The sequence below is a fragment of the Protomyctophum bolini genome (genome assembly GCF_963924005.1).
Source record: "Protomyctophum bolini genome assembly, chromosome: 8".
Classification (NCBI taxonomy): domain Eukaryota; kingdom Metazoa; phylum Chordata; class Actinopteri; order Myctophiformes; family Myctophidae; genus Protomyctophum; species Protomyctophum bolini.
Window position 1 is genome coordinate 15,743,944 of NC_137869.1, and position 24,157 is coordinate 15,768,100.

Here is a 24,157-nt window from a genome sequence, read left to right on the forward strand (position 1 = left end):
ATGTACACAACGTTTTCAAGTAAAGGCATGGGTATGTAGTGTTTCTCAGTCTGATCATGATGTCAATAATATTGCGTTGCTATTTGCTAAACTCTACAAAACTTGTGTTACATAACTATGTTTCATTTAGGTGTTTCTGCTAGTGGTGCACAACAGTACAATATACTCAAGTAAATATGAAAGGAAGAGAAAAATACTTTATCACCTCATATCTTTCAGCAACACAATGAACACAAAGTACAATAACTCAATCACTCGCAGGTTTAGACTTCTCCCATTCTCAGAGTCTGAGAACTATCAGAACCATGACAGACATAATGACAATACAAAACTGTCCAGAACAATGCAATATTGTAAAAAAAAAAAAAAAAAAAAAAGAGGACATTATATACAAGCCTAATTCATACCTTGCTGAAAATAACTTCTTAGTTACAGATCGGTTATTTTTTTGTAAACAACTTTGTCATGACAAAGTATAAATTAGGCTTTAGTGGCTCGGTGCAGACTTTTCCACAGGGTCCCTCAGTACCACGTTTCATTATAAAGACACAAAACGTTTAATTGCAAGTGTTGAATGTTCAATTTCTCAGCACTGAACGCCAACATCACATCATTCAAGAGAATCGATTAGTTCTCGATAAGTCACAGTGCATTAGCAAGTACAAAACTACACAAAACGAGTAGAAAACACAAACAAACTAAAACAATCGGAGTGTCTTGCACCCAAACAGGTGACACGCATAAAGAAAACAAGGTCACACGCAAAATACTGAATTTGAGGACGGAACACAAAAACACAAGTAATATAATGATATCATTATATGAAAGCAAGGTGTTAATTGAAGACGCTACTAATCTAAAATTCATAGGATGAGCCACAGAGACCGTTTCAAGACTGAAATGGATTAAGGGTAGGATTAGTACTGGCTAATGAAATATTACGTAATATTTGTGTACAGTAGCCTATACCAGTGATTCCCAAAACAGCCCGTGACCCAAAAGAGAAATATCCCCGGGAAGAGCCAAACTAGTGAAAATAGCAGATCCAAAATAATTTCATGCCGATCTACAAGCTCACAATGTGCGTCGTGAGCTTGTAGATCGACATGAAATTATTTCGGAAAATTATTTGAATTTCGTATATGAAAAACACGGGATATCATTTTTGAAAATCTTTTGACATAAAAATAAACAAAAATATTTACTCACGACCAACACAAATCGGTCCACGACCTACATCTTGTCCCATCTTGGTTTGGGAAACAGTGCTGTACACAATTGAGAATGGTGAACACATATTATTTATTAATAAACAGATTGATATAAGGGAGTCAGACACAGTACGTTGCAGGCCTTGTAGTCATTAAGAGTTGCAGAGGGCAGAGGCCTCTTTAGCATAATTCCGGAAACAAAACAAAAAAGTTCATACGTGCTAGTATGTTCAGCCTCACCTTTTCGATCCTACTCTCAGGAGTATTTATGTCTGGCTACCTTAACCACTTTCAACCAGGTGTCCTTATTTTGGGCACGTAATTATAGGCTTTATTTCATAAATAGCAGATTTACAAGCTCACAATGTGGCACGATGTGATGCGTTGTAAGTTGTAGTTTAATTATTTTTAATAGGGCTTAAGTGGTTAAAGCTGAATGTTGAGTAACGCCGTCCTCAATGTCCAAGAGAAGAGTTTGCACCTGGAAATTCTGGAAAGCTTCCCGTTGGTTGAATGCAATGACATCTGAAATCAATGAAATCTGGATTAGGAGTTGCCCCCATTTAGTCTCACATGGTCAGACCCACACAAGTCTTACGTAACCAATTTCAGCAATGGAGGGTTTGAATCACAATGTTTGGATTTTGACAGAGAAAAAGTCCAGGGAAGCATCTTTTTGGCTGGGCTGTAACGGAAGTCCAAAGTTGGTCCGTGGTTGGTCAAGATCCTTAACTACTTTGATAGTTGAACCTCAATTTTGTAGGTTTAAGGTCAAGGTTTTAGCTGCATGTAACATTTTAAGAAGCTACCTTTTGTATAGAAATGTTAGAAAATGGTGCTTTCAGTCATTCCTGAAAGATTATAGGCACACATCTGACATCATGTTACTGATGGTTGAATCTGTGGCGGGTGGCCGGGTGCTGTATTTGGCTTGCATTTGTAGGATCATCTGGCAGGGACAAAACAAATTGACAAATCAAAATGGGCACCTCGATTAGACAATAATATTAATCAAGTGAAGAATCAGTCTGGAACCTGGGCATAAATATCCCTTCTTCCACGGTCTTGAAAACAAGCGTGTTTGGTCAAATGCAAATCAATGCATGGTTCATTGTATTCCACGGTCTTGTTCAGCGTCTCCAAGTCATTTCCCTGAGTGCTTCCTCTGCAATGTACCCTCAGCCAGGTCAGTACATTGACTCTGTGTCTCGGATGGTTCCAAAGGACAAGCTAAAAGTGCTTCCTAGTCTCTTGGTGACCCCACCCCCTTCCCTGTTCTTCTTCCTGTTCCAGTTGAGCAGGGAGCCGGAGCTCTGTCCCCTGGCTCCGGCCAGCATGCGTTGTCTAGTGTTCTCTTTGTCCCCACTGTGTGAGAGCATCACTGACCTCCTGTCCACCTGTATACACACACACACACACACACACACACACACACACACGTTACTATCAAGCTTCAATGTTAAAGTACTTATTTTAGGCATTTACTGTAGGTGGTGCTCTCTTAAATAAATTTTATTCCACGATTTTGTAACCCCCGTGTCAATTATCTAATGCGATCTTGGGCTCTACACACCCTCCGCCAACCTAGTCCCCCTGTAGGTGGTGCTCTCATGCAACCAATAAGCTTCAATTTCGCAGTGACAGACATTACATTACACTCAGACGTTGTAATGAGTGCCAATTCTGCCAAATATCTCCCAATAACAGCACTCACATAATATAAATGTATCATTTTACCTTATTATACCTGTAGCCTAGCAACTGCTGCCAGTTTATGTATTTAGCTGTGTAATAAGCGGGATAATGTATGGCTTCGTGTCCGTGGTTAATCACCCAGCCATACATTATCCCTTACTTGTGTGTTGATCTACAAACACAGACTACTAGAGCAAAGTATTTTTGCTCTAATAGTCAAAGTCGTATGGTTAGTCACACACGTTACCACAGTAAAATGTGTTCTCTGCATTTGACCCATCTCTGAGCGGTGAGCCGCAGCGTGCACCGTGCTCAGGAATCATTCGTTGATTTGAGCCCCAATCCAACCCATTGATGCTGAGTGCCAAGCAGGGAGGGTCTTTTTTACATGACCTGGCCCGGGGATCGAACCCCCGACCTCCCAGTTTCAGGGCAGACCTAGGTGTTTGTAAAGATGATTTTAAAATGGCAATGGTAACAACTGAGGAGGTACTTAAAAAACTGAGTGCCCTCCAACCCCACAAGGCCACTGGCCATGACAATATTCCCTCCAAGTCATCACCCACATAGTAAACCTCTCCATCAAACAGGGACAGGTCCCCCAAGATTTTAAACTGGCCAAAGTAACCCCCCTGTACAAAAAAGGGAGTAAATTAGAACCCGGCAACTACCTACTTCTACTACTTCTGCCCTATTTCTATTCTAAGCTCCATCTCGAAAGTGATGGAAAAAATAGTCTATGAACAGGTTGAAAAGTATCTTGCCACTAATAAATTGTTGTACGAGTTCCAATCTGGTTTCAGAACATCCCACTCCACTGACACATGCCTCCTCTATTTGAGCGACCACATCAAACACGAGGTGGATGCTGGAAAATACTGCGGCATGGTCAGGCTGGACCTCCAAAAGGCTTTTGACACCTAGAAACCACTCCATACTGGTTAACAAACTTAAAGCTATTGGTTTTGATAGCACATCAGTGAGTTGGATGCAATCCTACCTGGAGGGGAGAGAACAGATGGTGGAGGTGAATGGAACACTCAATCCATTCTCTTCGGATCTAATTGTAATCTCAGCAAGGCAGATGGCTTCTTGGTTAGAGTGGGTGACAATATTATCACACGAAAAGATGAAATTACCTACCTAGGTTCCATCCTGGAGGCCAATCTTTCCGGTGATAAAATGGCCACCAACGTAATCAAAAAAGTCAATCAAAGAACAAGATTCCTTTACAGGATCTCCTCACTGGTCAACAAAAACACCTTGAAGACCTTAACAGGAGCCCTCGTACAAGGTTTCTTTGACTATGCATCCACCTCTTGGTACCACAGCACCTCAAAGGCCCTTAAAACAAGGCTCCAGACCTCCCAAAACAAACTGGTCAGGCTCCTTCTTGGCCTCACCCCCCGAACCCACCTCACCCCTGCCCACTTTGACAGGCTGGGATGGCTTAGGGTCGACGACAGAGTACAGCATCTTGCAATGGGTCTGGTCCACAAGATTCGATACACCACCAAGATACCCATGTACCTGTCTAAATACTTCCTTAATGTAAACGAAGTCCACACCCACAACACCAGAGGGAGTGCAACAAACCATGTACAACCCAGATTCGGCACAAACAAGGGACTAAATTATTTTCGCTCCTATGCCACCAAAATGTGGAACGCCCTACCAACAGTCATTAAGACATGTGAATCCCTTGACTCCTTCAAAACCACTCTCAAAGGGCACCTACGGATGGCTGCAATTCAAAACTGGCCTCTGTAAAATCTGAATCCCCCCACCGCCCCCCCCCCCTTTCCCCTCACTGTATATGTATCTTTTCCCTTTTTGCTTCCTATATGATGAATTCCTGTTCTGTTTTATAACTACATAGAAGTGTCTATTTGTATGTCTCTAAATGTTTTGATGAATTGAACAATGTGGACCCTGTTGTAAACAAGTGTAATGCTTAATTGGGTCGTCCACTCACAGTCTTTGTATTGAGTTTGTGCTTGAAATGTACTGTAATTCTACAAACTGTTAATAAATATTTCAATCAATCAATCAATCAGACACTCGTAGTAGCACAAGATCAGACATAGTGAAACATATTATAAGTAGTTGCTATATTTAGAAATGTAACTAAGAGAGGACGTAAATGCAGTAGGTTAGGGTTGATCCATTTATAACTGACGGTGTACAAATGCCCTAAACCTTAAAAGTCTCAGAGTTATATGAACAGTATGACGTTACCTGTATGTCTTGTGAGTGCAGTGTGACGACCCCTAGCTGCACTCCTCTGTCACTGCAGCTCTTCAGTATTTGGACCACCTCTGCATGTTTAGCCCACTTACAGTCCTGACCGTCCACTGCCACGATGTAGTCTCCTTCCCTCAGCCCTGCCTCCTATACATACATACAGCACACATACAAAATATATATAACACATGTGTGTTTGCATGGTTCTGTGTGTGTATTGTCTGTGTGCACACAAAATGGTAGCATTAGGATATAAGTGGAGAGGGTTCTCTCTCACCGCGGCACAGCCTCCAGGCACCACCCCTGCCACCAGAACAGGGGAGTCTCCTCTGAGCGTGAGGCCCAAGCCGCCGTCCCGTCTCTGCAGGCATATGACACGAACCGGGCCCCAGCGTGCCCGAGCACAAAACACAGACAGAGGACCCTGCGGCAGAAGAGAGAGAATGCCATCCTTATCCAAGTTACATTACATTTTCAACCCTTTTCATATCAAGGTCCATTATTTATTTGGCATTTGAGCCATGGACCACCATTTGATGACATTTGATGACATACCAAAAACTTATCGTTGGATACAATTTTGTCCACAATTCCATGCTGTATTGATGTTGGTACCACAGGAGAGACAACAGGCAAACGTTGATCAAAATAACAATTCTTGTACATTCTCTAATTGTGTAGACTTTTTGTAAATTAAGTGTTGCAGATGTTTAACAATAATGTAACTCTTACATGAAACCAATTGGACTCTTACGGGTCCATTTGTTTTCAAGAGTAAAAAACCAGTGGTCCCTCTCAAGGACCACTGGTTGAAAACCACTGCTGTATACAGTATGGAGAGAGCTGCATTCACATACAATGCAGCACAATTCACCATCACAATATTCAACTAAATGTTTTTCAATGTGAAGCAGTGTCTCTCACCAGTTTTTGGAAGATGTCAGTGACTTGGACGGTGGAGAAGTTGGGTGATGTGATGTCTGGCTTCTGCAGGGTTTGAGCTGTCAACAGGAGGCAACGGGATCACTTACTGTTTTAGCATACTGTAACTGTGTTACTGTCACATTAAAGCTGCAATCCATAACATTATTAGTGAATATGAGTGAGATGGTTGAGAAGGGGTATAAAGGTACTGTATGAAGCTGCCCAAAAGGGCTTTTCATCTCAGCAGTAGATGAAACCCAGGGTTTAACCCATTTTGACATGACGTCAAAATTTTAAAACGATTTTTCAAAAATAGCAGACCTACTGTACAAGCTCGTAGCGCGCCACCGAGCTTGTAGATCTGCTATTTTTCAATAGCTAAAGTGTAACATAATGCTTAGTTAAAACACCAAAAGGGGTTCCCGCCCAGAATGGGTTAACCCTGGGTACAGATCGCAGCTTTAACATCCAGCTCCTCAACATTATATATCGTTAAAATGAAAAAGATATAAAACAATATGTTGCTCTTGAACAATGTAATTAATTTCCTCTCCATCTCCGCATCATTCCTTTTAATATTCTCTTCATAAGGCAACTTGTTTTCATCTTGTTAGAAATTATTTGGCCACTGTTTACATTAATAACAAGGAGGTACAGTGCTGAATAGTGTAGTCAAGGATGTGTACGTGACAGAGCCGATCTACAATCTTTCACAGCATCGCGATGCAGTGAGTTGTGAGCTTCTAGATCAGCTCTTGTTGGCAAGCGACACCCAGCGATTATGCAAATTAAGCTTAAAGGTCAATTCCGCACAAGCTGTTTTCTTACCGTATATGAAGTCCGTATCCATTCGTCAAAGGAAAAAAAAGAAAAAACATGCCGAGCGGTCCATACCAAATTAGCGGATTTACCGTCTGTGCGGGTCAAACGCTAGAACTCTTATTCACTTGCGCAATTTGTTTTTTGTTTACATCTGCTCTAGATTATATGAAAGGTTAGTCCATGGAGTGTTGTTGCTGGAACTCTTCCGGTTCTACGTGAGCTGACATTAGTCCCCGCCTACCCTTTTTTTCCCATATCAACAGAATTTAGTAAAACAAAACAGCTATAGGGAGGAATTAGGCTTTAAGTCCCATCATCACCCAGTAGTAGTACCATCAACGTGTGTATTCAGAGCACACTCTACACAGGGCACTCACACTGGATCTCTGGAGCATCAGCAATCTCATCAAAGTCGTCCTCTCTGTCCAGCTCAGAGTACGTGTCCAGAGAGCGTCTGTGCGTCAGAGACAGCACGTCCTGCAAAATATCCATCTTCCGCAGGATCTTACACAGGCTGTGGACGCGCAAGGCCTCCTCGTGACGAATCACAGCACGCCGCAAGTGAGCTTTACCTGCACATGTGCACACACACAACACAGAAACATGATCTACCACTAGCCATCTTAATGTTTGGGATACAATAATCACTTTCCTGGGGTTCTTATGTGTGTAATACGTGTTTTTAGATATTTTAGTATTTCAAAGTGCCAGTGATGTCATGTACACTGGTCTCACTTCCTTCCTGGACTACAGCCCTCCCCCTATCCACAAGGTGGGGAGAGTGCAGCAAACTACCCACATAAAACCCCCAGGAAAGTGTTTATTGTCTCCCAAACATCATTCAAATAAGACCTGGTTGCAAAAGGAGTGAAGTATCCCTTTAAAGACATGATTAAATTGATATCTAGGGTTCTTGGACCTAACATTGCTATCGAGGGGAATAGCGATGGTGACAATCTCCCTGGAGGAGTGGTATTCCACCCGCTCAGCTCCACTCACATGCTCATGGACTGATAGATACTTTTTGTCCTAGTCTGATCTAACAACACAAATGACTCAGTGTCCATGTCACAGTTATTAAAATTAATTTTAATAACAGTTATATTAATCAATATAATGTATGTTTACAATAATACATAATTATTATCCGCCTAGGACTTAGGACTCCGGAGGTCCCAGAGGCGAAGCAGTACACTAGAACGGGCAGAGCACCCCCTGCCCCTCCGCTCTTCTCCTGCCCAGTCAATGTTGTCAGGGCGCCAACTCCCTGCAAGCCCCTTGGGACCCGACCAGGTCCCGGTCCGGCCCGCCAGAATGGGCTCACGTGCCGTTGGATGAAATTCCCCCCCCCCCCAGACTGGACTTGTTACATGACCACACACAAATCTGGTACATATTGCATTCTCTTTAAACTATTCTCTTTCCTTCACTCGCTTAATTACTCATCATGCCCCACAGCTGTGCACAGTGGACACCACAATTTGCGCACGCACACGCGCGCACACACACACACACACACACACACACACACGTGAATGAAATGTTTCAGATCGGAGATCACAAGCAGTCACAAATACTGCAGGAGAATTTCAACCTTGTCCTATCAAACGAGCCAGTTGGTTTTGTACAGTGCAGAAAATGAAAGTCTTCTTGACTTATTATTATTGTGGGTTTGTATTTATCAGCGCAAGGGGCGAGGGGCTGCTGAAAGTGCAGCAGCTGTTGCGCGCAATGTGAATGCATGCGCAGCGATGCGCTAGAAAAGGTGTCGGTGGGCCCATATTTTGGGCCCATGCAGGGCTTTGGAGTGCGTGCGTGCGTGTATTGACCTAGTCTTCGTCTGGCCTCTGGGTCTTGTAGGACAGTGCAGACTGGCGGTCCAGCAGGAACATTGACGTGGAACTGCAAGAAGGCCTTCTGGGCCTCTTCGTCACACTCCTCTTCCTCCTCCTCGCCACAATCTACACAGCAACACACACAATTGTTTTTTTTAATTATTATTCAGCAAAAGTTCAACTTGTTGTTGCCACACATGTAGATACCTTGACACAATAGTATACAGTAACACGCCATAACTTTCCCTTCCAGATGGAATTTCATGGCTCCCACGGTGTCCCACCAGTACAGGCTTTAGTTCCGACACACCAAAGGTTATTAGGCCGACAACGTATACCCAAAGCCCTAACCTAACCCTAACCGAAAGAACGACGCAACGCATGTCAGACCAACGCATGTCGGGAGCGCCAGGTGATTTTAGCATTTCGATCGACATCGACAACAACATCAATCGGCATTAACCAACATCGATGTGGTTAGCAGGACCTTGTAGTCAATCCTGGCTGAAACGGGGAGCCAGTGTGTGGGGGGATCAATCTCTAGTTTACTCAGAAGGCACACTGTCCCAACCAGTCCAGAAAACAGAGGTGAAACATAATGGCCACCACCCATCCCTGTATCGCTGTGACATTTAGGTTTATTGTCCTGCAGTCCATGCACTCACGTTTGTTGTCGCAGAGTGCGGTGGCAGCGTAGTAGTGGGACAGGGCGCGGAAGTGTTCCGATTTGACCTGGACCATGGAGGCCCAGGAGAACGGCACGTAGTCCTTCACCAGCGGCTGGGACATGCTCTGCTGCACCAATGAGTACACGTCTGATACCTGAAGAACACACCAACAATATCATATTATGGTATTCCTTCACACTGAAATAATGTGTCTGGAGTTACGGCCGGGCAGTTATATTGTCTTCAACAAAATAGAAAATACTGTATATTTTAGTAACATGTAGTATCTAGGGCTGCGCCTGCAACTATTGATTATTTTCTTTATTTTTATTTTATTCTAGAGATTACTTTTTCAATTAATCAAATAATCGAGTGCATCTTTTTGTATACTGTATATGAACAAATCACTGCAAGAATAGATTATTTTGTAATCAATCATAATAAAATACTTTAGTTATTAGTTTGATTAATGTTGCAGTCTTAAAACCATCTTTACCAAGCTGTGATTTTCCAGTATCAATCAACAATAGTAGGGAACTGGGAATTGTGTAACTGATTAAATGAGGTATGTAAAATAACGTGACAATATCACATGTATTGTCCACATTACGGACGGCGCCTGTGTGTGTGTGTGTGTGTGTGTGTATGTACTGTGCTCACCCGTGCAGCCTCTTGTGCCAGGCAGAGTTGCGAGGTGAAAGGTTTGCCCTGCGCAGTGAGCGTGACTCGCTCAAACACACACTCCTGCACCTGGGCGATCATCAACCGCACCAGCATGCAGAGGGAAGGACCACTCATGTCCAGACTGGGAGCGTTGGAGAAGTTCTCCTTCAGGTAATTGAACGCACCTGCATGCACGTAGGCGCGCACACACACACACACACACACACACACACACACACACACACACACACACACACACACACACACACACACACACACACACACACACACACACACACACACACACACACACACACACACACACACACACACACACACACACACACACACACACACGCCAATATGAACCGTTTGCTGGTGAAACCTCAATAGCTGATCTACAACAAGCTATAGTATAAAAGCATAAAATCAGGCTTAAAAAAGGTACCTGCAGCCCTCTGAAAGGCGTCTATCGCTCGGTCGATGCCGACGGTGGCAGAGCGGTCCTGCCGTGCTCCAATCTGCGTGTACAGAGCCCCGATGTTGAACAGAACGCTGCCCTTCTCGAAGGCCAAGGCACGCTGGCACGATGGCACGCCTGTCAGGGAGTCATACCTGAGGAGAGGGACACACGTGGAGGTCCCCATTGTAATCTGTGAGTGCAAATGTGGGGCACTGGTCGTCATTTGCATCTGCATTTTGTTATCATCTCCTGATCGACACTTTGATCAGGAGATCAGCATGTGCATAAAATATGCATTATTCAGTCCACACTGAATATTCTTCAGGTTTGACCTGAAGAAGGTCCATATGAATACATGTTTCCTCTTGTACCAAGCAGATATACAGTGTGCAGGCGAATCTTTCTATTCCAGTATTGGTTTGCTTTATTTAAAATTATTATAAGGGGGGGGGGGGGGGGGGGGGTTGATTAGGTTGATTATACTTTGTACATCCTGAGTGTCAACATAGTCAAATGAACGCGAATGAAATAAGTAAAAACATGCAGATGCTGCATTCAGAATGGAACTTTAGGCCTGCTTGCGTGTGTGTGTGTGTGTGTGAGTGAGTGAGTGTGTGCATGTCTAGTCTACGAGTCTGACCAGTGGAAGTGCACTCCCAGGTTCCTGTGTTGGGGGAAGAAGCGCTGGTCCAGGTAAAACAGCTGGTTGTAGTATTCTATCAACAGCTCCAGGCCAGCCTGATTACGACTGGGAGTCCGCATAGCCTGAACACAACAACAACAACGATAGAGTATGAACATTTTATACTGCACAACCACAACAGGCTTCGGACTGACATCATTATATATGATCAAGTTGTAGACAATAAGCAACTAGCAGGAAATACACATAATAGGGATGCATAGTTTGCCGACACTGCTAATTTGTTTTGAAAAATATCACTTGTTACCGATTATTTGCTATTTACACCTCCGTTAACTTCACTCACAACAGCTTGAGAGTCTGTATATGCGATTATGCGTACACGTATATATTGTCCCATATCTATGTGTCACCTTACCTATCAGTTGTCAGTACTAGCTGTCAGCCAGTAAGTCTGCTATCGTTCACACCTGAACAGTCCCGATAGTTATCCACAGCCTACTTTATCATGCTTTCATTGTTGTCCCACTGCAGCAAACGCTGAACCAGATACAGGTTTAATGTGTGGAAGTGTGTTTGTTAGCCCTCACCTGTCTGAGCTCCATCAGTTCTTTGATCTCCTTGTCGTAGAGAGAGCCGTCCTCTCCGTAGTGCTCGCAGATGAAATCCTGCAGTGGAGACAGCATGTCAAAGTGATGCACATCCTTGCACTGTGTGCCCACTAATTTGTGACAAATGGCTGGCTTTCATTTATAAAGTTTGGGCAATACTACCAACTGTGTAAACGTTTATCAGGCCAGGCGTCATTGTGATTCCCTTGTCCAAGGGCACAGCAAGGATCATCCAAGAAACATTACCGGCAAGCAAAATAAATTCTTATTTAAAGGGGACCTGTGCCATTTATGCATTTTGAGGTAATTAATTGAATTCCATTCAATCAATACCGTATGAAAAATCAACTAGAGACTTAAATGAGATATGTATTGTATCCAACACACAACATTGTAACTGAAAGTTACACAACTACATTGATTAACGAGCCGAAAATAGTCCCCAAAGAAAAACCTACAAATGCAATTAAAAAGTCCATGAATTCTTAGAATAATTAAACTGATTCCCTGAATATTCCTTTACTATCTTCTATGTCCTTTCAGTAGTCTGACATGCAGAGACATGCATAACATAAAGAATCAAGTCATTATTTGATGGGGCTGTCCTGACCCGTCACCCGCGCCGTGCTTCAATGATCACTCAGCAATTTGACAAAGCCGTGGGAAAACCGGTGGCTTTGTCTCCATGCCAGCCTCCGTTCGACAGCATTTTCACTGGCTTAGAACAGCACACTTGGCAGAGCTTTTGCAAACTATAAATCTAACCTGGAGGCACATTACACTGACTATAAAAGGTTTATAACTGATGAAATGCATTGCCGTGATGATTCACTTGTGCAGGGAATAGACCTGTCAACACTTAATCTAACTACCCTTAACCCAACTGAAAGTAGCTTTGCACTACAGTTATATTGGAGGGATCAGGGGAGGACTTATTACGTTACCTCATGTTAAGGTCATGACTCTCTCTCTCTCTCTCTCTCACACACACACACACACACACATGCAAATGGTGCAGCTATTAATAAGCTACTTATTGATGAACAAAAATTATTCATGAATGACATTTGTGCACCCGTCTTGTTTGAAATTGGATAACGCCCATAGGATATGTACTGTATTAGTGTGAGTAAAGGGGGGAAAACTAATATATATATCACAGTACAGTCCACGATACCGATATGATTTGCGGTCTTTCTGACCTTTTCAGGTGTATTTTATCGATTGGGTCACCAAAGTATATTTTTAAAAGCTTGTTATCATACATTGAAATGATCCCTTTAATGTTGGTCAATGATCTTGCTTTCAGTAGACACTGACACCCCCTATTTTGTAATTTTGTTCATGTCCCCAATGGCCTTCGATGAAAGTGGACTTGAGATAGGACTATAAAAAATGTACAAAACTCCATAAATTAGGCCACATATAAATCTATCTTTGATTTATTGCTGGTCATGTTAATTTTTTTAATAAATAGATGATTAATCATTAAAATAACATTAGATAGATCTGTTCCCTAGTTGCACTCAACCCCGTTACACAAGTCATTCTCCATAACAATAATGAACTGGCCCTTTAGTGACATCAGCAACAGGAAGTGGCATTCTACAAGTCTTCTGAACAACATGCTACAGAAAGAGGCAATTTCACACCAATTTCACACTTGCAATGTTTTATAGTAATTTATAATCTCTTTATACTCTTAAATCTATTTATACTCTCTATACTCTCTCTCTTATATGTGGTCATAAATCATAACAGCTCAACTCTGTTACATGGAATAAAGATAGAAATCAATTATTTGTTTGTTATTTCAACAATATATCTTATTTCTTAATCATGCATGCGATATGCGAATATCACAAACGCGTCCCCGTTTTTCCTAACCGATTTCGCACCAGTGAGGGGTAGGAGGGCGAGAGACCTGTATGCAGATTCAAACACACTGCCTTATTTAATACAACAAACCACCTTTACAACTGTTTTAGTTGCCTTAAGTTCAAGATTCATAACTTGTACTATGCAATTGGCTGTTTGTATTATTTTTGGAAACATAAAAGGATACTCATGGAAATGCTATTTTATTTTACTTATATTGATCCTATAAACAATTTAGTATATTAATGTTACCTCGTCAGATAATCCCCAGACTCATAAATAAATAAATTATATTTGTACTTTGAAATGAGCATTTGTGCCTGTCGTAGACATGCGCAGAGCAAGTTCAGTCAGGGAACCTCAGTGCAGTTGCTGCCGGCCGTTAATTGGACCACCTCAGCATCACTCATCCACATGATTCACTCAACCAATCACACACTCACTCCATCTTCATACCGGCTACTTTAACCGGAGGTTTGCATTCCTCCTCCTGCTTCCTTGTTTGCTGCTGCTGCTGTATCTGCGCGCTGCTGTATACAAACCTGCTGCTCACTCACCTCCACCCCAGCTACCACCTGTCGTTTTGGATCTACTGTTTAGGTACGGGGGATTCAGAGTCCCTAATTATATGGCCGGGACTGATGCGCTTGATCTGAGTACCTAAAAAGCAGATCCAATACATCGCCAAACCATAATAAATATATTGCTCATCTTATATTCAATAAATATATATTCCATCCATCTTGAGTTGTCCTGACTGAAAGTTTATAGTTAGAGAAATTCAAAGTTTCAACACCAAAGTACCGGTAGTAGTAGTTGTTGTGAATTAGCAAACTGGACATTTGTACTGAATGTTTCCTTTATCCTCGTGTTGTGCTTCTGTTTTCGCCGAAGTTTTTAATACGTGCCGTTGTCCTTCCAGTTCCACAGCCGACCGCCCCCAGCCCCTCCCACCCCTCACTAGTGCGAAATCGGGTAGGAAAAACGGGGACGCATCACAACCCTGTTCGACTCAACCCTGTTAATTGTCAATCCTGTTATTGTATTATTGTATACAAAATATTAATGTAATGCCCGAGATGGGAAAATATGATTTTCTGCTAGTTCAATATGTCCTTAAAGTTGTGGGGTATTCAGAAAAGTAAAACCTTTCCACACTGTTCTCAACCAGTGTGGTTTACGTTCAAAGTTCTATTTAGCACCTCAACTATCCCAAAGAACCACTGAAGAACCCGGACGTGCTAACTTCAGTAATTGTGTTGAATGATATATTTGGAACTATATATATATACACACAGTATATATGATTACTTGGGTATTTTAATGTATCCAGATAATTTGATGACAGAATCACTCTCTCCTCACCTGAATAGAGACTGTGAAGTCCACTTCCTTCGTTTCTTTCAACCCGAGGGGGATCATGGGAACGTTGACTCCCTCACTGGGAGTCAAGCAAAATGTAAACATAAACACATGCAGGGCAGGATACTTCACCCTCACATTGTACACACATTAACCACATACTGCATTACTTACACAACATTTTAGGCTAGTAGTCTGTAGTCTAGTATAGATGTACAGTATATTATACAATTTACAATGTTCTGCATTGTCTACACAGGGTTCCTCAATTAATTTTTCTCAAGGGCCATATTTTGACTAGCGTACCAGGCTGAGGGCCGAGTCCGCACACGCGAGGTCGAGGTCTTGCCCTGAAAATTTAGGACAAGACCCCATTTGAAAAGGATGCCCAGTTTGACATGCATATAGGCTACTGACCCCCATGTAATGCCATTTATATCTGGGACTCTGCCATTTATATCTGGGCAACAAGGGGGCGCTCTGCGGGCCGCAAATGGCCCGCGGGCCGCCTATTGGGGAACCCTGCTCTACAGTAGTCGTGTACATGTGCTTTGTCAGTAGTATGTGATGTGTCTATTGGTGGCTTGTCACAGCAGCACCATATGCAGTGCCACTAGCAAAACACGAGGCTGTAATTTTTTCATCAAAGGCAAAGCAGTTGCACATGATCTCCAAAACAAGATATTCTTCTGTTCTGCTGAATGTCTGACTCGCATACTGTATCAACTTAACATAGACAGACAGGAAATCCTATTCAAAATGACACACTCTTAAAGAGGTATGTAAACCTAGGCAGATTTTGTGGTTTGATTCCAGTTCAGGTTACAAAATTACAGCAAGGTAATAAAATCGCAGGCCGCATGAGATTGACCTTATAGTACTGTGAGGACGTAATCAACACAGCTGTGCCTGCGGCTAATAGGATTATGGGTGTGTTAGATATTAGGTATGGCTGAATATGCCAAGAATTGACCGTGGCACACTCATGGCCCTCACACCTCAATCTAACAACCCATTATACATTTGAATAGCTGCAGCTGCATTGCTTACTAGCCTGCCTTGTTTTCAATTTGTAGTTGGGGGTGAGAGTAAACAACAACAATTTGCCCTGTCTTGGATCTCTCAAAGATCTATAAACATGGTACTCTGTTCACCAGATGTATTTATGTGAGCAAATAGCAGCGTTTGAAAAAGCCTCAAAATGTATCCTGGACTCCTGGTGTACTGTAAACAGTACTGTAAATACAAACTTTTTCAAGTGTTTCTGCCAACTCAAATGCACTTCACATTCACACACCACACTGGTGGAATACCTGTAAACAATGCTGCTACGATGCAGCGTTACACATTCAATGCACCAAACTGCTCAACCAGAGCAGTAACGCTGAGGTTCAGTGTCTTGCTCAAGGACACTTTGACAGGCAACCATGGTGCGACAGAATCTAACTTGGAACCTACTGGCTCCCAGACGGCTGGCTGCTCTATACCTCTTGAGCCACTGCTGCATGTCGGAAAGAATTAGCATGAGAGGGGTAGACCACATTTCTAGTGTAGCTAGAAATTATAACAAGTTTGAGATGTGGCTGAAGGAAGGAAAATGACACGTACAGTGTGTACAGTACAATAGTGAAAATAGTAGAGCTTGTAGCTCGGCTATATTTGTTATTCATTATTAGTTTACTTTCAATGCACGGATATTTTTATTTTTTAATATTAAGGCTAAATTCTTGGTTTACCTATGATCATAGATTATTGAGACATTACTCTGTCTCTGCATGTAATGTACTGTACAGTATTGTTTTTGTTGACTTTTCTCACTGCAAGTTGCTCTTTATAAAGAGTGTCTGCTAAATGCCTAAATTGTAAATTGTATAAACATGCATCCAGAGTGTCTACCATGTGTGACCAAACACACTAGGCTTGTTGCTTTGGCCTTCATCCCTCTAATAAGCCAAGCCAAAGCCAAGCATTAACCCCCCCACTCCCAAAGACACACATACGCACACACGCACAATTAATGACACTCTAATCAGGGGATTTGACCCTCTTGTGAACCTGAGCTGGAGAGGGAAAATCTCCTATATGGCCGGCTAAAACACACACAGTTAGGACAATAGCAGATATACAAGCTCACAAGTCACAATGGGCCAGATTCACAGCGGAAATTTACAACCAGGTGTAAATTAAGTGCGTAATGAGAGCGTATTAATCCGTCTGATCAATCTCACGTGTCATTCACCAAAGGTGGCATAATGACTTAATTTGTGCGGATCGCCTGTGTATCTCATGATGAGATCAATGTAGTAGCCTACAGCTACAGTTGCCCATTAGAATTAATTAATGGCAGCGCAGCGACATTAAGGCATATCGCATATCACAGCCAAGTTCAAATGATGAATTCCACACGTAATGTGGGAATGCTCGTAAATGTCCGTACGCCGTCTGTCTGTCTGTCTGTCGGTCAGACACATGCACACCATACTTGTGCGCACACGTGGTGTTATTTAATACAGAAGGATGGTCTTCCTGCTTTCTTTGTCGCACCTCCAACGGCGCCATGGCAGACTATGCATGGCAGGGGCGTCCTCTTCCCTGAGCCAAGCCTAAGCCTGACCGCATACCAGAAAGGTAAGTTTTGCTGCAGGGTCATCAGCTGGGGACCACCATTCATGGATGTTTCGCCCCTTATCCAGAACATCTCCTGGTGGCGGGGCAGTGAACAGGGACGTCTCCCTGACAACCCCTGCAGCACTGCAGGGGGTGTACAGTAAATAAGTATAAAGCAAAAAGCAATGGCCGCTTGTTTTCTCCAGTTATGGCATTCGTCAGGCTAGTGAGGGTGGCCTGGAATGCCAAATAGTAATGAGGCAAGACTAGTGTGTGTGTGTGTGTGTGTGTGTGTGTGTGTGTGTGTGTGTGTGTGTGTGTGTGTGTGTGTGTGTGTGTGTGTGTGTGTGTGCATGCGTGCGTGCGCGTCCCTAGTACCTCTCGGTCTGGTAGACCTCCATGTTGCTGTTGAGCTCCTCCAGCTCCTCTTTGAGCAGCTGCAGGTTGGAGTTGACGAAGCTCAGCTCCAGAGCCACGGTCTCCTTCACCTTGTTGTTGGTGGTCGCCCTGCAGCACAACACACTTTCATTTACTGCTTTAAAGACCTGGAAAGCATCTGTGTCACCTTAGCTTTTAACAACTTAAAACCAATATTTTATACTTTAGCCATTGAAAAATAGCAGACCTACAAGCTCGCTAAGAGCTTGTAGATCTGTTATATTTGTTTTTATCGTGAAAACGTGCGTAAATCTTTTAATATATATTCTTTCACAGCGAACATTTTTTATTCAAATCTTTGCTTCTGGGGGATCCCTGGAACAACATATTTTGAGATGCTTTTGGGGCGGTCAATAATTAACAGTAATAACAGTAATTCTGGGGGTCCGTGACATGAAAAGGTTTGAGCACCACTGACATAGAAAGGTACGTTTTCCAGGATTTAGAAGAAGACTAATTTTGTAGAATCTGGTCCTCAGGTCTAAGTGGGTTAATTTGTTTGCATGTGCATGGGACAAGTAGAGAGAAACATTGGACTGACTGTTTGCAGATGTACAGTATATAGTCATGAGCTCATTTCCAACAGCAGCCCCTCCAGGATGGACAGTTTTAAACAATCATTTAAATTACATGTTATGTTACGGTTTAAAATCTTAAAATGAGTGCAAATTGTAGTCTAAAACAGGAGAAACAGTCTTCTGTGACAACAACAGGCATCCATGACAGCACACACAACATGCACACACAACATACATTATGTCGTGCAAAAAAGCAAGCTTGTAGATGCACACATTTTTTTCTGCTTTTGAAAATGTTGCCCACGATGACCTGCCCAATAAAGGGACACAAGGTTGAAAGTGGCTCATCTTCACTATAAACATTCTACTTTCTACCAACCACAAACAAGCCACACAAACAACCTTTTGGAGGAGACCCCCTCTGTCATTTATTCACGCCCTCTCTTCCGTCACTCCATTCACTGCTCTTCTAAAATCCAAACAAAGGAGAGCGGCATGTAAAGCTTACGTTGCTGCGGTGTGTGTGTGTGTGTGTGTGTGTGTGTGTGAGTGAGAGTGTGTGTGTAGGGGGTCTGATGTTAACACACGTTCCTGGAAATTTTGAGGCACTGCTAGGTTGTCACGGTAACTGATGCTATACACTGGCCAGGGTAATCCCCGTGGTTACGCAATCATGGACAATCACTGGAGCCTTGATATGATGTGCTTCTGAGCCTGATGTATATTTTACTACAACTATACTTTTGTGAGTTGTGAGGATCAAGTAGTATAGTATATCACACCTGTGTGAAGTGAGGGGCGCTCTTATCATCATACATCATCTCATTCTGGCCAATCACAATTTGCGTACTTTTGTCTGCAATGTTTCTGTTTAGCTGGACATAGGAGGGGCTAAAAATATACATTGTGAGGACCATTTTCCTGGTCCTCACAAGATAAATGGATGTTTTACAGTTAAAAGGTTCAGGTTGGGGTTAGTATTAGGCATTGAAGGGTTGGGATTAGGAGGTTAGGGTTAGAGTTATGGCTGATTTATATACAAGTTTTATGCACCACAAATTGCAGATCTACAACCTCCCAACACATGGCAGCGCTGCACATTGTGAGCTTATAGATCTTGTTTTCAGAGCAAATGTTCACTATTCTGTTATTCTTGAGTAGTCAGTAGTGTAATGTACTCAAGAATGCAGCAGGAGCATGATTGAGGGCTCGCCTGAGGACGACCTAGAAGAATTATGTTATACTCGTACTTTATGTTCTATTATACACCAGGTAGTTCCGACCAAGCAATCTGATTGGTTCTACCATAGAGTAGCCTCGGTCCCAGGCTTACTTATCTTCAAAAAGAAAAGCCTGGTCACAACGTAAGGCAGAGAAGCTATCGGCGGATGTATCCTCCAGGACATCCGTCAGATGTATTTTCCCGATCACAACAATCACAACACTTGTTTCATTCGCGGAGAATGTAAACTGATTTGTAAAGCATTAACTTAATTTCCTTGGGCGATACTTCCGCTAAAATCCCACAACTTCCGCCCAAACAAATGATAGCCTTTACAGCGTAGGTCTTTCCCGGGGTGACCATAGAGTATTAAAAGGATAGAGACTGAACCGGAGCGACAAATCTTTTTGTAACTAGACCTTAAAAATCTCTTCCAAATCCGTCAACAAGGCCTGCCATATGCACTGGAAAAATATGTGCGTGAGCAGTGTGACATTTCTTGTGTTTTATCACATAGGAAATTATTGGTGGAGAGGTTTGTCTAACCCGTGTTATGCTTAGCTGTGATTGGACCATAGCAGTTTGGGGAGGGGCTTATAGCTATAGGTCAATTACAGTGAGATTGAGCTAACAGTTTTAATGTTTTGTTTCTCTGTGTTCAGTTTGGGAGAGGTTGTCCAGCGCACAGCCATCTCATTGTTGGGTTTGGACTGGCTGAGTAAACAAGGACTCAGACACCGCCAACGTATTTCCAGGATAACAGAGAGCGGAGAGCTTGTTATTCTGAGAGTGAAATGCCCCACAATATGAATACATGTATGTTTTACTTGGATGGTAACTGTTGTATAATCTCAATATTACACTTGAGGGAGGCTTAATCGTAATTATTGGCACTTAAGTGATGTTTGTGGAACTCGGCTGCACCTCGTTTCTGCAAGCATCACTGCCGTGCCAATAATCAGGACAACGCACAACGTCTCATGTAGAGGGAGAGAAAGAGAGAGACTCACACAGGCCCGTAAGGAAAATAATCTAACAGCTTCAACAATCAGGTAAATTCAGAGAATTTACATTACTTTATGTAATGCAGCCTTTAAAACCAGTACAAGACAGCACTTATGATATAATATTACAATATCAATTCACGTTGATATTTTACAGAGAATTATGTACAGCATCAACCTGTAAACGCATCAATCGGAAAAACATTGTCACTTTATCACGCACATGCTCGCACACGCATGCACGCACACACACACACAGTCCTCAATTCCCACAATAATATTCATACTATGTTTTTGAAGACATTTGGTCCTCACAAGATGTACCAGAGCGAGCACACACACCTCTCTGGGGTCAAGCCAAGGACAATCTGATTAGTCAGCTTAAAAAGGCCTGCCAAGTGCCAAATATCCCCTACACACACACACACACACACACACACACACACACACACACACACACACACACACACACACACACACACACACAGTGTTGAGGGTAAAATAAATAAATAAAACAATCTCTTGCTCTTTCTGAGTGGACTTTGCTGAGAAAGGAAGAAAAAGTGCCAGTTAACCAGAAAATGACCCCTTTCTGTTAAAGAGTTCTTTTTTTATACATGAACTAGCACGTGTCAGCAACCAGACCCAGATTAGTTAGTCGAGTAGCCACAGATAACACCACCCCCAGGAACGAAATGACGTCGTTATCAGCCAATCACTGATGAGCTCTGATGATTTACCTCCCCCCGCTCCCCCTCAACCCAAAATGTCTCATTAGAGGTCCAAACTCCCCTTGACCCAGTTCCACAGAGATGTTTATGTTTGTGTGTGTGTGTGTGTGTGTGTGTGTGTGTGTGTGTGTGTGTGTGTGTGTGTGTGTGTGTGTGTGTGTGTGTGTGTGTGTGTGTGTGTGTGTGTGTGTGACGTGTGCGTGCGTGCATGTGAGAGAGAGAGAGAGAGAGAGAGACAGAGGGGCAGAAGGAAAATGGAAAACAAAGAGAGAGAAACCTAATTTATGTAGCATGTTGTTGTACGACAGTCACTCGCCAAAAATAACAGATTATCAATTGAGCAGACTTTGTTGACCGTGGGCTCTATTTTTTTCCCACAACACCAAATCTCTTCACACACAGAAATAGCCAATGTACAAAACTCATTCATAATGTGAGTTTGAGATTGAGCTTGTAAAAATGTTGCTAAATGTTCAGCCCAGAATAGGGACGCTAGCGTTCATGAGGTTAAAAAATAAAGGCTCTGACTATTCCAGACCAATAATAACCAAGGATGAGCTCCCCATGGCTCCGTATTGGAACAACAGGAAGACACAAAGCCTGTTGATTAGAGGCAGGCCTGTGCGGGGGGGCTCTTTGTCTGCCAACCCCCCCCACCCGCCCGCTGTCCCAATAGAGGGGGAGGCGCGTGACTGTGCGTGTGAGCGAGAGAAAGATTGTTTTATTTCCCTTAAACTGAGTCATGGATCTTTCCGAGAGACGGGACCAAGTGAAACAAACATAGCCGGGGGAATAAAAAAAATAAAAATAAAGGTCCACAAACCCCCTCCCTGATTCAACAATGAGCCTGCAGAGATATTCTTTGATTTCCTCCTCCATGAGTAAACTCTTCTTCAAACTTAATAAGGTGCACAGCCAAACAAGTGTGGGTAGTGGTATGTGTGGGTGTGCGTAATGCGCGTGCGCGTGCGTGTGTGTGTGTGTGTGTAAGGGGGATCTGGGCCCCTGGGGATCGGTTGTCATTTAATTAGAGGCACTATTGTTTTCTGTGTTGATATATTATATCCTGACACAGCAACAGTCATAGTAGTAGTGAGTCACATGCCTACTAGTGCCTCCCTTTTACTTGGATGAACGTATGCAGTTCACCCAGAGGGAATGAGAGAGAGAGAAGAGAGAGAGAGAGAGAGAGAGAGAGAGTGAGACTGGAAATAGTTTCCATGCTTTGACGAGTGATGGGCGAGGTTCCAGTGCCAACACACTCACCTGGACTTGTAGCAAACAAGCTGTACGGTAGATAATTGCACTAATGCAACTCGATGCTATGACCATCACACGACACACATACTGCATCCTAATGCAACAGGTGTTGGACAGAGTTTGAAACATCAGGAAGGGGTTAACCTCTCTCCAAAGGCGTCATTTATTAACACCAGATACATGACGTTTGCAGCAACATGCTCTTCATCAGAACTATAGACATACAGACTGAGACAGAGAGAGAAGAGCTGCCGCTGGACTTGGGGGTTTAAAGATGACGCTGATGTTGTCAGAGCGAAGGCTTTGATGTTCTGCCAGACCCTCCGTCTTTTTTCTTATTCTTCTCTCTACGCTAGTAAAACTGTTAACTGTGTGAGTGACAGCTGGCTGCGTTGACACGAGGCCAGTGGAGTTATGCAAACTGCAGCATGCATGGCTGGGCTATGTTCGTGTATGTCAGATCAGACGCAGTATGGAAAGTATTAACGGGCAAAACAGAGCTGTCTACCCTCAACACACGCACACACAGGAGGAGCACACTCTAAGCTAAATAGATGCATACAAAGGAAAAAGCACTTATGAATACAAACTAGTACTGAATAAAAACTAGTACAGAGCAGACACATACACAACTATAGAGGGTATGCACGTGACATCATCATCAAACCCGGAAGTTATGCAGCCAGGAACGCCTACTTTCTGGCCTTGACAGCCCATACATCCACACAGAAAAGTCATATCTGATTGCATTAAATAACGTTAAACAATGTTAAACTCACTTTAGCATGTTGCTTTGCCACTCGATTTGCCACTCGATGTGACATTCACTTTAAGCATGCGCATACCCTCCATTACAGACACAATACGAGCAGAAAGAGAGACACACACACACAATGAAGTCCAAACAGTGTCATAAAACTGGGCGGTGGGGGGTGAACCCTGACCTTTTCCCACCATGGGACTGGGGGTTTGTTGGTTCATCAGACTCATCCTCTGCCACCAACAGCACCACAACAACACAGGGCTCTAGCACATGATGGCAACGCTGTCACGCACAGCAAATAACAAAAACAAGACACATAGGGTGGAGAACTGGAACTAGGCGAGGCATTGTGAGCTTGTAGATTGGCTATAGTCTACAAAGGTTCCCCTATTATCACATGCCCAGAATGGGGATGCTGGGGTTCATGTGGTTAAAGTAGCAGCACTCTTCTTACTAGATCCTGTTTGATGGCTGATGTAATGATGCAGGTCTATAGGCCATTCCACAACAAAGCAACTACTTGCAACTGCCATTTATTTGGGAATACTGGTTGTAGTTGCATTGGTGTGGACTGGCCTTAAACGGGAGGCTTCTC

General features: G+C 43.0%; 1 protein-coding gene across 3 annotated transcripts in view; it reads right to left on the minus strand.

Moving 5' to 3' along the window:
* Positions 1–249: 249 nt before the first annotated feature.
* rhpn1 (rhophilin, Rho GTPase binding protein 1) overlaps positions 250–24,157 on the minus strand; it is a 29,303-nt gene continuing 5,395 nt past the window's right edge. For 2 of the 3 annotated variants that reach the window (XM_080769894.1, XM_080769895.1), the window contains exons 4-16: positions 18,005–18,133; positions 15,023–15,098; positions 11,759–11,836; positions 11,166–11,290; positions 10,511–10,677; positions 10,060–10,247; positions 9,397–9,553; positions 8,726–8,857; positions 7,274–7,468; positions 6,075–6,151; positions 5,428–5,574; positions 5,145–5,297; positions 250–2,608 (exon numbers count right to left, since the gene is read on the minus strand). In XM_080769894.1, the coding sequence (XP_080626020.1) occupies positions 2,399–2,608; positions 5,145–5,297; positions 5,428–5,574; positions 6,075–6,151; positions 7,274–7,468; positions 8,726–8,857; positions 9,397–9,553; positions 10,060–10,247; positions 10,511–10,677; positions 11,166–11,290; positions 11,759–11,836; positions 15,023–15,098; positions 18,005–18,133 (1,834 nt within the window). In that variant the 3' untranslated portion in view covers positions 250–2,398. The remainder of the gene's footprint in view (positions 2,609–5,144; positions 5,298–5,427; positions 5,575–6,074; positions 6,152–7,273; positions 7,469–8,725; positions 8,858–9,396; positions 9,554–10,059; positions 10,248–10,510; positions 10,678–11,165; positions 11,291–11,758; positions 11,837–15,022; positions 15,099–18,004; positions 18,134–24,157) is intronic. The other variant, XR_013964480.1, reaches the window with a different exon arrangement.